Source organism: Dermacentor silvarum, chromosome 2 (assembly GCF_013339745.2).
Source record: "Dermacentor silvarum isolate Dsil-2018 chromosome 2, BIME_Dsil_1.4, whole genome shotgun sequence".
Classification (NCBI taxonomy): domain Eukaryota; kingdom Metazoa; phylum Arthropoda; class Arachnida; order Ixodida; family Ixodidae; genus Dermacentor; species Dermacentor silvarum.
This window is the reverse complement of record NC_051155.1, coordinates 132,152,527-132,167,390: the sequence shown is the minus strand read 5'-3', so window position 1 is coordinate 132,167,390 and position 14,864 is coordinate 132,152,527. Positions and strand designations below refer to the sequence as shown.

The 14,864-nt window shown below is 47.0% G+C and overlaps 1 protein-coding gene across 1 annotated transcript; it reads right to left on the bottom strand.

Annotated features, from left to right (window-relative positions):
• Positions 1–4,487: 4,487 nt before the first annotated feature.
• Positions 4,488–6,034, bottom strand: LOC119440392 (adult-specific rigid cuticular protein 15.7). The gene is made up of 3 exons (XM_037705305.2): positions 6,008–6,034; positions 5,648–5,746; positions 4,488–5,041 (listed from the first exon to the last, which is right to left on the bottom strand). Exons 1-3 carry the CDS (start codon positions 6,017–6,019, stop codon positions 4,649–4,651), a joined length of 504 nt encoding a protein of 167 aa, XP_037561233.1. The 5' UTR covers positions 6,020–6,034; the 3' UTR covers positions 4,488–4,648.
• Between the last annotated feature and the right edge of the window lie 8,830 nt (positions 6,035–14,864).

Here is a 14,864-nt window from a genome sequence, read left to right as displayed (position 1 = left end):
AAAACACTCTAGCACTGTCTTGTAGTTATTCATTCACTCTTAAATTACTTGTAATAAAACGCTGAAGAAAATAGACATCGTCATCGTCCTTGATGTCATTATTATTATAATTATTAGGAACTTTTTTGCTATTGTATTCCTCTGGCTAAAGCAAGGAAATTGCATATTATGCAAAGTGCGTGCTTCCCCCCCCCCTCACCACAACAAATATCACTCCCCCCCCCTGGCAGAGGTCCTGGGTGCGCTACTGCCATCCGTGCCGGGTAGCCATTACGTAACTACCAATGCTTCACTTCCCCAGATTTCTACATACGTACTTTGTCTATATCTCTGTACCATGCTGTGAGCCCTGTAGGCCTACGGTGCTAAAAAGAGAGGACGAAAGATGAGCTTCAGTGGACAAAGTGCGGGCACCTATCTTCTCATCTCTCTGATACAGTCCGTTGCCGGAGGCATACACGTTTTCCCTCTTTTCCCTATTTCCGGTCAGTTAAACCGCTTTGCCCGTCAGTTGAACGACTTGCCCGGTCTGTTAAACAACTTGTCCCCCCTGTTATCTCTGGTGTCTGCACGGGGCTCCAAGATTCTGGTCTGTGCCGAATATAAATAATCGAATTCGCGAAGCGCGGCACTCGGGCGGCTGCAGCCACATGGCACGAGACCGCCGCGCCATCTACTGCATGATGCGAGATACTCTCGCGCCTCCATCTAGTCCTCTTACCACAGTGGGGCGCTTTTGCTAACCCTCGGCCCTCGGCGTGTGCAACGGGACACCTTATGTTCTCCTAGGGAGCCCTGGACAAAGGTTCCTTACAAAGTGGGGTGTTCGAATAGTGAGACTTTTGCGCTCAAGCGTACATGCCCCGTCTGTGAAATCGGCGAGATCTTTAATTGTATGGAGTTTAAATCTACCAGAAAAACGACTACCGAATATTTTCTCAATTCTTAACAAAGTTAAACGTATACTTTGCATGGAATGCATTTGGTCAACTAAAAAGAGGCCCGTTTTCACTATCGGGATACATCAAATGCTCGGGAACACTGTCTCGAAAATTAAAGTTTATTTCATCATCATCTGTGAACACTTCGTCAACTGAGGAGCTTTTACGTGGGAAACACTACACGCTTTCCGTTATCTGGTGCACTATGACAGTGACAATATAACAAAGAAAAGAGGGCATGTCACCAGATGCATGTAAAGATTGCTATGTTCATTAACAAATATGTGTGCGATACTGCAGCTTCGCACGTCCTGTTTAAAATAATCTTACATTGTATCTGAAATTTATTTGCCTAAATGAAGGAAAGAAATGCGTAGGTGGTCTAAAAGCTGGGAGTCTTAATGAATGGCTGAATGTTATCGAGCAGAAGGGCAGCACGTTCAGCGACTACGTGTGTTCAGCACCTAGTGCAGCACCAGTACGTTCTGTACGTTCAGCACGACCTGTACGTTGAGAACCAGTACGTTCAGCAGCTATAAGGACTCCGCGTAACAACTGCTGCTGTACTGCAGCAGAATCATTCGGAAAAGCCATCCCTGTCATCGATTTGTCACTCTCGAGACTCCAGTCAGAGCTTTTATCCCTTGCATTGCAAAAGAAACGAATATCCGACAATATCGTGAATTCTAGAATCGCATAACGTATCCAATAGGCACTACTATTCGATTCTTCTTCTAAATTTCGAGTATTCCCACGCCCCTATTACATAGCCGCGAGAACTAGTGAGCACTGCTACTGGTTACAGGTTCACGTAGTTGAGGCCCGTCTAACATCTATCAATATTACGGTGATTGAAACTTGGGTTTAATCTTTCGCGCCGACACCGCGCTATTCCGCCATTTCACTATTTAACAGATATGTTTGAATAGAGCAATTTTTCAATCAAATCAAATGCTGGCCATATAACTGCGCTCTGGGTTATGTGCGATGATCTTCATTGCGTATTATTTGTTTGAACGCACTTGGCAGCCAATCAGCGACCCCTGAAATCTGCTTTAAATATACATTTGGTCGTTCATTTGAGGTACATCGTGCACTTGTACTTCACAGCGACGTTGACAGAGCTTCGCGCGTAACCAAAACGCTTTGACAATTCACATCTGCGGCATACTATCTTTTCGCCCATTTTAATTTAGCCCTTACCCTATTATATCTACATTTAAATTAATGCAGCACCTAATTTCCCCTGCGGTTTCCTTGTATTTATTTTCATTTTGATTCATACACTTTGTAACCAACGAAAACCGAGCTCCTCGGTTCTTCTTCTTTCTGTCCATGGCCTCGACTAGATATCTTACTTGCCTATGACTGAGTGTACGCGTCTATTATGACTGTGTGTGCGCAATGTATATGTACATTAACGGTTCACTTTATACGGTGCCCTTTTCTCTGGAGTAGAACGCTATAGGGCACATGGACAGGCCGCAAGCATGCGCAGCATTCAATGCACTTTGGATTATTTGGCAAGAAAGATGGTTGGCTGCTATAGGAGAAAATGATGACCAAACATGCCTTTTCTGAATTTCGCGCCGTAATATCAGCACCGGTTCATCGGTGTGACGTCGTAGATTGCAGTATTTTCTCAAGTTCCGGTCGTCTCGGCGCAGAGAACCATTTTCAAGATTGCTAGATTGAGTCTGTGTTGTCCACTTAGAATGCAATGTTGGCCTTTACCGATAAACGCTAAGCAATGTAGACTACAATAGACAATGTACTAAAACTGACGATGTCGCGGGAACTTCTGAGGGCCAACTGCACTTCGTTATTGCGTCTTTTCGGCTCACGTAAGGTTCTCCTTGCAGTAAGTCTGGCCGCTTTTCTATTTCAACAGCGTAATTTTGATAACGAAGCTCAACCTCATATTCCTGCTTAGTGTCCCCCTAAAGAATGTCTCTCTCCCAATACTCGTCATACCTAAAAGTGAAAGAGTACGCGATGAATGACGGTAAAGTCCTTAGCCTAATTATACAGAGGGATGATCTCATAAGGCTATGAAATGGTGGGATTGCATTGAGTTCTCGAGCCCATGATCTCTGCATTCTAAAGTCAGACGTGCAACTTTGAATCCGTGGGTATAGCAACATTTATTTACAGTGCTATTTTACACATCAAACGTCGGCACAAACACTGAACATGGGAAACTTGACAAGCAAAGAGCGCACGGAAATATCACGAGCACAAGTGGAAAATGTGCGCACTTGCAGAAAGATTATTGTCTTCACATGGGCGAGCACACTCCAAGTCATCTGGTCTTCTGAACGGTAGCACTTCTTTAGGTTATATAACTGTGCGGAAACAAGTGAGGAAGACGCCAAGAGCCACTGGAGCAGTGCTGAAAGGCAGTAATAGAAGAATGATCAGGCAAGGTCCTCTCCAGGCTGTTGAACAGCAAATCTCTTTATTGTTGTTTTTCTTAGTTTTGCGCCAGCTAAAGTAGTTTTGCATGTGAATTGAACGAAAGCACGATAATTTAAACATCAAAGCGAACTACAAACGCTGTAGTTAATGGAGTACACCCTGCATTGTATCCTGTAATCGCTAAACCACTTCGAGTTTCTCTTTCTATTCAATGCATTTAGTACAATCTGAGAGTTCCGTTGTCACTGTTTAAATTTTGATATTATTGGGGGGCTGTAAAGAGTAATATCCTTACGTATTTTTGTGTTTATTTATTAGAGTTATTGGTTTGTATAATGAAAGTGTGTTTATATTTTTCTCATGTCTGCCTCAGTAGGATGCTGCTGTAAAGGGAACAAGGCTTTGTAAGGTAATGCGTGCCTTTTGCCATTTGACCCAACGTTAGTTCCTTTTGTAAACTACAGCGAATAAAGAGAGAGAGAGATCAAGAATAAAAAAAATGCAATGAAGGTTGTTTTCCACTGACATTGTCTCGTAACCCAACGTTTGAGGACAATGTTAATGAACCTAGGTTACTGCATATCCTTACCGTTCTGGACTTCTTTCGTTCGTATTTTTTTCTAAGATGTAGGTTGAGCAGTTGGAGTATGATTGCAGGCTAAGCGAAGTTACTTCTGAAAACTTGCAACATGTAAGCGAACCACGAAAGAATATCCATAGAGTGAAAGTCACAACTACATTGTTGTTTTCTATTGCAAATACAGAAAGTAACGGAAAACAGCAACAAGACGGGCTGCGGAGCAGTAAATCATCTTTTGTAAGCGGACAACGTCACATCGGCCGTTTATCAGCGCATGTGGTATACAGTTGGAAATGTGTTTCATGTATATACGGAGTACAGCACAGTATAATTGAGGGTAGATATAGCTTAGAAAGGTCTTATACTTTGATTTTAATATTTCGCTATACGACCTACTAAATTTATTCATGCTCCTTTTCATATCTTTCTGTAACATCCATAGCCCCGGCCGTGTCCTGTTGTCCTCTACATTCTTGCTATGAGTCACAACAATGTAGTTGTGACTTTCACTCTATGGATATTCTTTCGTGGTCGCACTTGATGCCAACTTTGTCTCACGTTCTATCAACCCCACGAAATTAAAAACTAACTTTGAAAAAAAAACTATATTGTTTAAAGACATACTTACAAAATAGAAGCCAGGCGAAGAGAGAGACAACGAACAAGAAGGGGCAGGACGGTGGAGCACTAGATAAATGACGACTACACCCTAGCCGTAATATCCGTGGCCTCCGTAGCCTCCGTAACCACCATATCCACCGTAGCCGCCGTATCCACCGTAGCCGCCGTATCCTCCGTAGCCTCGGTGTCCACCGTATCCACCGTATCCGCCGTGTCCGTAGGCAGGCACCGTCTTGCCGTGCGCCGAGTGGTAAGGAGCGGCTGCCGGAAGGCTGCTCTTGGTTCCCGGTTCGTTGGTCTTCACCATGGCCCGGAATCCCAACTTGTCGGCCACGTAGTGCACCTGCCGGTGGCGGCCGTCGATGTCACCCAGGTAGTACGAGCCGTGCACGGGACCGTACGCCGAGCCGGTCTCGTGGCGGCCGTTGACGGCGCCATAGCCGTTGACGATGTCGTAGCCGAAGCCGTAATGGCCGTGGTCCTGTGAATTAACAAGGGAGGACGGCAGAAGGTAAACGCAGCGTTATGCCATCCACCTCATCTCGCCAACCTCCTCTCGCTATCCATATCTAGGGCGACTGGTTCATGTGGCATGAGTAATGCAGTAAACGCTAAACCACTTATTTTGCTAAGCCTGCAAAACGCTAAGCCTCTTGAGAAAAGGCAAAGTACAGAGCGTTTAAGTGCGAGACGGGACCAGGACGGAGCGAGTGGACACGCACGTACAAGTCTTCAATTGTGCTTGAACATGCTTCGCTATGCATTACCAAAATGATCGAAGCTCTACGCTCGTCAACTTGAGAAAACAGATTAGAATAGTTTGAAATGTGTTCCGAAAAGGTAAGAATAAATTACGAATATAGAGGTAATGCCACCGCACAACGCTATCTCCTGGCGTTGGGCCCACTTCTCTACCAGAAATGTGAGGGAACTGGGTAAATCTGTTGCCTTTAGGCCTACGTTATTCAGTATTATAGCTTTATGCTGAAATATTCTTTTGTAAAGCTTCATTGAATATACACACTCACATTGCTGGTTTCGCAATACGGACACAAAGAAATGCACGAGCCGCACTGGCAATACCCACATTCTGTTTCCTGTACGTCCTGCTGGAACCACCGTGGTGCCCGTAGCCACCGTGACCTCCCGCGAATGCCACGGTCGAGATGACCAGCAACAATGTCACCTGCAAAGTGGCATGAGATGTGGCGAGCACTTAAATTGCTATGCGGCGCTGTATCAGAGCCTAAAGAACGAACGGCGCTTACTCTTGTACAATTTCACACATGGTAATTATTTCCGACTCGCGAGTCATAACAACCGGTAGCCAACAGGCAATAAACATAGGGCTTTGCCTTGCCGTATGGCACTCACGGAGGCCAAGAAATACATAACGGCTTCGGGGCCGATTCGTGTCACAGTTTTGTCCGTACTCCAGCAAACTTACCTGAGCGATCATGTCGGCAGATACGAGTGCTGTAGTCGGCAGTGAGCCTTTTGGGTGGAGGCGGTGGCCCTTTTATAGAGCCGTTTCGAAGTGCGAAACGTGTTCTCGTTGTCCCCTTTGTTGTCGCCGCGCTGCTGCGAAAAACGCTTTCCCCCGCTATTACGTGCGCTCAAAGAAATGGTGTATGTTTTCTCTTTCATCACGCTTTCAAAAGAAAAAAAAAGAAAAATTAGGACCAGTTTCTGTCGAGTCAACACGGCGCACATTTCCGAAGAATGCCGTCCCCCATCGGCTGGGGGTCACTTTCCAAAGCGAGAGGAAACAAATTTCAGAGCGGCCGTGAAGCTTTCGTTAACTTTTCAAATTCAAGCCATAAAAACATGTGATGACAAGTTCGTGCTATGTCGATACCGGCCTTCGACGCATTAACCAAACCGCGGAATTACCACTGCCTGGCTTCGGCTGTAAATGGTGCATCCGGTGTTTCGTAAGATGCATCTACAGTGGAGACTGTAGTGAATTCGTGTACCTATCTCATGCGCTATTTTCAACGGGCGAAAAAGGCCTTTGGCAATCCCTTATAGATCCGTCTATCCAAGGCTCGTGTATAGCCTCGGTGCTACGACTAGAGTCGTCTTACGAAAAGCACGAGCACACACATCATAGACACCACACTATACATGCACGTTACATTAACAGAAAACCCTGGCTTCCTTACTTCTAAACGCTGTGGAGCCTATCCTTCCAATAAAAACATTTCACGAGAGTGGGCCGCTACCTCCCCTTTAAAAAATACATTTCTTTCAAAGTTGAAAAAATAGATTCGTGTGTTTTGCGAGTCACAACCACGATCCCATTTTGAGGTACGTCGTAGTGAAGAAGAAGAGCGTAAACTTTATTATCAAATCGATAAGATTTGAGTCCGGCGTATTTTTAGTGGGTCTGGGCACTTCTGAACATCTGTATAAGCCTTCACTTCCGTGAACATAAGCCCCCTTTATTGCTTTCTCGAGTGGTCCGTCAGTGAATGCTAAACCCCCTGTTCACGAACGGCCGTCGGCTCAAGGTTTTTCATCCATTCCAAGGGATGCAGCGCAGAGCCGCCCTTCAGTGGAAGAATACAGTGGGCTTCAGTAACAATTCTTGTTGATTCCTAAGACGATGTGTTGTTTGATAAACATGCCTTCACTCTAGCATGCTCGGAAATACCCTTAGACCACCTGATTAGAAATCGTTTGCACAGGATCGCTTGGGAGTGTCATTGAAGTGCAGTAACCACTTTGCTAAAGAAGTGGCGCTGCACACTCTCCTGCCTCAGGAACGTCGTGGAAAAGAAATGGCCGGCTATGGTGCACAAATATCTCTACCTCAAAAGCGTGGACATATAATACAGGAAGAGGTCAAGAAAGTTGGGGCCAAGTACAGAATACTATAGAAAGCACAAATAGACAACCCTCAGTTCTAAAGTAGAGGGAGAAACAGAGGGGTCGAATGAAATGCAGACAATGAAAACACAAAAGTAGAGGGAGACACAAATACAGCAAGAAAAATTCGGGAGGGAAAATGTGTACAATAACACAAATGACAATGCCTTGCTATTTGAGGGCCAATCAGGCTGCCTCAATACAAGAACATACCGTAGAAAATATTCGCAACAAATTCAAATATTCGTATCTGCTGCATCGAGCATCTGATGACGGCTCAGCACATCGTAATGGAATGCCAAGGTATATTCATTCAGCCAGAGCCGTAAGGAACTTCTACTGCCAGAAGCGCAGGAGTTCAAAGTTGTTGAGAACGTTAACTGGTAAGCGGTGATCAGCAAGGAGACGTTTAGAGAATATGAAAAAAAAGCAGGGAAGATATGTAACACGGGTTGTCACAGGGATAGGTTTCTTTACAAGATAAAGTAGAGAAGTCCAACTGCTAAACTACAAAAGATGTAGTAAAACCTGATTAGATCAAGCTTTGAGGGTGACTATCAGTCGCCGCCCCGCATCAAGTGGGTTGCCATTAGAAATCTTCATCGATCATCACCTGAGTCCAGGTAGAGTGGAGTGTCGAAGGAGGAACATCATAGAACACAGAGGTAACAGTTGTTGACTAAGCCCGCTCTATCCAATGCACACTCCTGCACGAGGTGAAAAAGATAGTCACTTCATCTCCTCCTAAATATTTTTCCCACTACTGCACGGAAGCATAGCGTCCAGCATCGTCTGTACTTCGCGGCCGTAGACGAGGCGAAATGGTGTGAAGCGCGTTGTTTCTTGTACGGCGGTATTATACGCGACGGTCACATAAGGCAGGATAAGATCCCATGTTTTGTGCTGGATGTCGATGTACATAGAGATCATGTCTGTGATGGTCTTGTTTAATTACTCCGTAAGGCCGTTGGACTGTGCATGGTAAGCGGTCGTCTTTCGGAAGGCAGTCCCCGGTCCCTGCGGCTGGTCCGATGGACGGGAGTATCGACTAACACAGGGCTGGTGCTTCCGCTCCCAGGAGGAGTCTGCGGCATGAGAAGGAAGTACCCAGCACCTCCACCACTTTATCACGCGCCTTCAAAGGGGGGCTGACGACGTTTATTGAGAGCAGCTGGGCTCTGGAGAAAGCGGCGGCGAGAACGAACTATCGAGCGGGGTGGTTAGCACACTCACTTCTGTCTTCTTGTGCTTCTGTCCTTGCCCTGCTCCCACTACTACAGGTGACAATATGTCCTTTCACTTGATGTTTGTGTATGGCGTTTAGTACACAGATAGTAGAAGAGTTTAGTGAAGAAGCTGTTCCGTCGAATCATAAACAAAGCAGTACGGTAGCATTAAATGCTGTATAAAAAGTCACAAACCGTTGAAGTCGGCAATCCTCCCATATTACTTTTCAATATATGCTATGCTGCCCGCGCAGTAGTAACACACTTGCGCTGACGCCAGTACTCTTGATTCGCGCCAGCAGCCCGGGTTAACTGCATAATTTTAGTCGCCCGAATTCGCGAACAGTTTTCGTCCCGAGGCTCTTTCTCGACTCCATCAAGCATACAGCCGTGCCACGCCTCCTTTTAACTGAGCTTACGCACACGCTTGGTTCTGAATAGAACACTAGCCCTGTGCAGTAGTTCCATGCTACGAAGAGTTTCTTTAGAAATACCTATTTAGTCCACAACCGAACAGATGCTGACGGTTCATCATTTACAAAACTATCTCTCCAAAACTGCCGATCATCATTCAATAACCGCCGGAATAACATAGTCAAATGCCAACGCCACCCTCCGCTTTCTGGATAAGTGATTGATTGTCGAGTCGAGTACTATTTAAAAATACGGGGTTGGAGCAACTTAAACCCCTGTACTCTCAAAACTTTGCTGCATCAAGCATATGGCAACCTGACCCTTCGAATGAAGTGTCCGCTGCGCGTTACAGCGCCTTCTCGACGGTCTCTGAACTGACTATATTCTTGCTTTCTGCTCGTATAAATTATCTCTGCGCCTACCAAACAGTAATTCACTACAATGACAGTTACCTCGCTCATAAATATAGATTCGAATTGTGTTACCTGTGACACCTGGGCCGGTATTTTGTAGCGATGCCTTTCCGATGCTAATGCCTTTTCACGCTTTTCGCGCTTGGTCAGTGGTCAGAGCGGCGGTCCGCTCACGTTATCAACGGGATCAGCCGGCCGTGAGCGGTGGATGATAAGACTAGTTTAGAATAAAGCATAAGGCATCGCTACAAAACACCGGCCCTGGTCTGTGACCTACTGAAGCTGTTCTCAAAACAGTTTTATCGCTCTCCTTTTTGTACCCCAACAGAATAAAAATAAACTTTGTTTTGATTAGATTGATTTGATCTGGCAATAATAATGTACGATTGAATCTTATGGTTCGACGTGTCACAATCACGATTTGTTCGTGGAGCACGTCGTAGTGGAACACAAGTGATTGATTTTGACCACCTCGTGTTCTTTATTGTGCACTCAATGGAAGATACGGGAACGTTTTTGCATTCCGCCTCCACCAGCGACGTGTGGCCGCAGCGGCCGGGGTTGAAACCGCGACCTCGTACTCAAAAGCGCTGCGTCATAGACACCGAGTTAGCGCGGCGGCTCTGTGAGCAATGTTCAACAATGACTAATTCAAATGTTATTGTGTTAGTTCCGTTAGGTATGTCAAAACAATTGGTAGGTCACTCGGAAATATTTTGAGGATTTATGTAAAGATGCCTAAATGATAATGTGGACTTCCTGGTAGTTCTTAGTGTAAGTGGTGATTCATTTCAAGCATTTGCACCGTGAAATTATACAAGCCACTCGCCATATACATTGGGATATTTGGGTAAATTGTGGTTACCACCTAATGCTTGTCTCGAATTGCGAAGTGGTACCATGAACATGCCAGAAGGAAAGGGATTGTTGTTACGTACAATGTTATCTCTAAAAGCGATGTCTTGGATTTACACAGAACAGTGATTGGTATTATACGTAACTGCTGATAAGCTTTGTTAGTAGATTGAGTGACCGCTGAAAACGTGGTTACGCGCACTGCTCGATTTTGTAGTTGATGCAGTGGTGTTAAGTACGAATTATATGTTAGACCCCAGTGCACGACTCTGCGCAGTAGGAAAGTGGGGGTTAAGAAATGAGTAATGTAATGTTCTTTGTAGAGTGCAAAGAAAGTATGATGGCCCCGTTATTTAAAAGGAAACAAGCGAAAGCTAATTTTCTACAGACGCTGTGCATTTGTTCTTCAATGTGCTGGTGTTCATCGAAAAGGACTCCTATATACATGCATATACTCTTTCAACAGGGCGATCACATGACTGGAAGTTAAGAAAAATATTTTCTATATTTTTTCTCCTCGACTGAAAAGAATCATACTTTTTTTTCGACCTTTAATGGTAGATGATATTGTAACAACCGACTACAGACAATAACTAACTCAGAGATTATTAAATTGCTACACCCGTGTTGGGTTTGGTTGTTTGAACAAGGCGCGCGGGCACCATCACTCGAGAAAAGAGGAGGAAGAACGAACTCGGCTCGCGCTGTGAATCCAACCGGTCTTTTGATTGTTCACCTTCACCCCTTTGTGCGTTATTATAGGTGTATGTTTTATTTTATCCAGTGTGGTCAATCCCCCTCGTGGGTACGAGCCATGTTTTGAGGCAACAACAACAACAACAACAACCGGTCAGTGCTGGAATCGTCGTAAATATAATATGTAAATAGTTGCTGGTCTAATTGACTCGTCCTTCGCGTAACAAGGTGGTGGAGGTGGAACGTTCCCTGTCCTCGTCATGCAGCTCCGAAGCGGCCGCACCGTCGTCTTCTCAGCCATAGCTTCCACTGGAACCACCCTGTCGCAACCTACACCTGCGGCGCCAACCACAACGTACGTTACGCTTCCCAGTCTCCGTGATTCTGGGACATTCTCCGCCCAAAATGGAGTTGACGTCGACGACTGGCTAAGCATGTATGAGCGTGTTAGCCAAAGCCACCACTGGGACCCTACAATCATGCTTGCCAATGTGATCTTTTATCTGGACGGAACACCGCATGTCTGGTTTCACACCCATGAGGCCGAACTCTCCAGCTGGCACATCTTCAAAGAGAGGCTTCGCGACCTATTTGGCAACCTGTCAGGTCACCAACAGGCTGCGCGAAGATAGCTTGCCACCTATGTCCAGTCGTCGACCAAATCGTATGTCTCCTACATACAGGAAGTGCTAGCGCTTTGCTGGAAAGTCGACGAGCACATGATCAAGGTTGACAAGGTGGCCCACATCCTAAAGGGGATCGCGGACGAAGCCTTCAATTTGTTGTCGATAACGACGTTTCAACTGTCGACGCCATCATCAAAGAATGCCGCCGTCGAGGTCGCAAAAAGCCGCCGCGTCGACCCACAGTTTTCCCGGCTCTCAAGCACACGTGCCACGTCCTCTTGCTCCGATCTTCCTGCCACACGACCATTCAAGAAAACGTCGCGCGTATCGTTCGCCGAGAGATCGAAGCGGCGAGTCCGGCCCCCCCCCTTTACCCACGACCCCTTGACGGTACCTTTGACCAAGCAGCCCCTATACTATTTCCGTTATTCTAGCAGTTGTGGGGCAAGAAATGCAAATCTTAGGATCCCTACCACCTGCTCTGTCTCCCGACCTCATTCGGCACTTATTCCCATTGCCACAACCTGCAATCACTAGTATTTCGCTCACAGACCCCGCAATCCTGCTGATTGGTGAACCTCAGACGACAAACCGATATGCTTCCGCTGCCACCGAGTTGGCCATGTATCCCGCCACTGTCACTGCCCCTGGATGCCGCCATACTGGAGCTCATTCCCTGCTCCTTGCCCATACGCCGACGCTCGCCATTATTCACCTCGCCGTCTGTACCCTACTTCTAATGCCCCTGACAGCCACTCCTCTATGCGATCGCCGTCGCCTCAACGCATTCGTTCCCCATCACCCCAACCTCGGCGCTTTTCCTCGCCAACCTACCAGACGGAAAACTAGGCCATGCAGCTCTTGTAGGTAGTGTTGCATCACGTTCGTCCTGTCCCAATTCTCCGTTGATGCTCCTCACGAACACAAACCTCATTGAAGTAGACGTAGATGGTGTTCCGTTGAAGGCATTGGTTGATACTGGAGCCCAAGTGTCCATAATGAGCGCTAACCTATGTCGTTGCCTCAAAAAAGTTCTTACGCCCGCCATCATTCGAGCCGTACGGGTCGCCAATGGCACCACTGTTGCCGTCAGTGGTATGTGCACTGCTCGCATAGGAATTGCTGGCCGCCAAATTCCAGTCCTGTTCATCATGCTGACATGTTGCCCTCATGACCTAATCTTCGGGCTCGACTTTCTGGCGACGGATTCTGTCCTCATCGACTGTTCCGCCAGTACGCTGTGCCTCGATCTTCCTCTTCTTTCAGACGTTCGCCCCGAACAACTGAACACCCTATGCACTACAGCGTTTGTTCGCTTACCTCCAAAAGCCTCAACTTTCGTCGAATTGGCCTCAACGGCAACCCTGCCTGATGGCGACTATATGTCGTCGCACCTATTCTTGATGTCCTCCTGGCACGCGACATCTCTGTGACACACTCCGTGGTAACCCTTGCCGCTAATCGGATGTGCCTCTCCGTTATCAATTTTGGCTTGACGGAGCAAGTGTTACCTGAAGGCATAGCTGTGCCCACGCTCCGGTCAGTAACAGACGACCACGTCACTGCTTTTGCAGCCGACGCGTCTGCAGATCCTCCTCATTACCCGCAGGATGCCATGAACCTCGACGGCCCATTACGTCCCATGGTCGCTCCAGACCAAGCAGCCGCCTTATGTCGCCTTTTGCTTTCCTACCGCGACATATTTGACACTGACAATCGACCACTTGGTCAGACGTCTCTTGTTAAGGATCGGATAAACACTGGTGATGCTGTTCCCATTCACCGCCGACCGTATCGCGTGTCAACGGTAGAGCGGCAAGTTATTCAGCACGAAGTAAACAAGATGCTCATCAAAGACATTGTTGAGCCCTCGTCGAGTCCTTGGGCGTCGCCGGTCGTGCCCGCCAAAAATAAAGATGGCACGTGGCGTTTCTGCTTTGATTACCGCCACCTAAACCGAATCACTAAGAAGGACGTTTACCCTTTACCACGAATCGACGACGCTCTTGATTGTCTTCACGTTGTCAAATACTTTTCGTCCATAGACCTTCGATCTGGTTATTGGCAGATTTCCGTAGATGAGCAAGACCAAGAAAAGAACGCTTTCGTCACTCCTGATGGCCTCTACCAATTCAAGGTTATGCCGTTCTGTCTATGCAATGACACCACCACGTTCAAACGGATGATGGATTCTCTGCTACAAGGTTTCAAATGATCAACTTGCCTTTGTTACCTCGACGACGTCCTTGTGTTTTCTCCTACATTTGAGACGCACCTTGAGCGCGTCGCAGCTATCCTTGACGTCTTCCGCAAGGCTGCGCTCCATATAAACTCATCGAAGTGCCACTTCGGGCGCCGACAGATTACAGTGGGAGCTAGGCCATCTCGTCGATGCTTCCGGCGTACAACCCGACCCGGAGAAGGATCGAGTAGTACCAGCTGTTATTGTACCTCAGTCTGTCAAATACGTCCGGAGTTTTGTGGGGCTCTGTTCTTATTTTAGACGGTTCGCGAAAGATTTCGCAGCAATCACTCGACCGCTCACTGAATTTCTGACGAAAGACGTGCCTTTTACGTGGGGTTCCCCCTCACACTGCCGAATTTTCGCGCCTATCACGGTTCTCACCAATCCACCTCTCTTGGCCCCCTTTGACCCGTCTGCACCTAGAGAGGTCCGAACCGATGCCAGTGGTTATGGGATCGGAGCCGTCTTAGCGCAACGCCAACATAGACACCACCATGTTATAGCCTACGCTAGCAGGCTCCTGAAAACTGCAGAGCGCAACTATTCGATTACCGATCGCGAATGTCTTGCTCTCGTCTGGGCTGTTTCAAAGTTCCGGCCATATTTATATATGGCAAGCCCTTCTCAGTAATTACTGACCATCATGCGCTCTGTTGGCTTTCGTCGCTCAAGGATCCTACTGGCCGGCTCGGTCGTTGGGCCCTCCGACTACAAGAATATCCCTACACAGTGGCTTACAAGTCGGGACGCGAACACCAGGACGCAGACTGCCTCTCTCACTACCCAGCCGAAGAGCCGACCTCTACGTCTGATGCTAACACCGACGCCTGCGTTCTCTCTGTTTTAGGGGCGAAGCACCTTAGGGTGTGGGTCTGTCCCTCCTCTGTAGTATGTAGTAGTAGTAGTCGTCGTCGAAAGACTGCGCGTTTCTAACGCCTTTGTGCTAGCGCGTTACGGC

Excerpts from the sequence above, each read along its gene's own strand:
- LOC119440392 (XM_037705305.2), bottom strand. Across the intron at positions 5,042-5,647 it reads GGACGTACAGGAAACAGAAT|GACCACGGCCATTACGGCTT; the intron begins GTGGGTATTGCC and ends GTTAATTCACAG.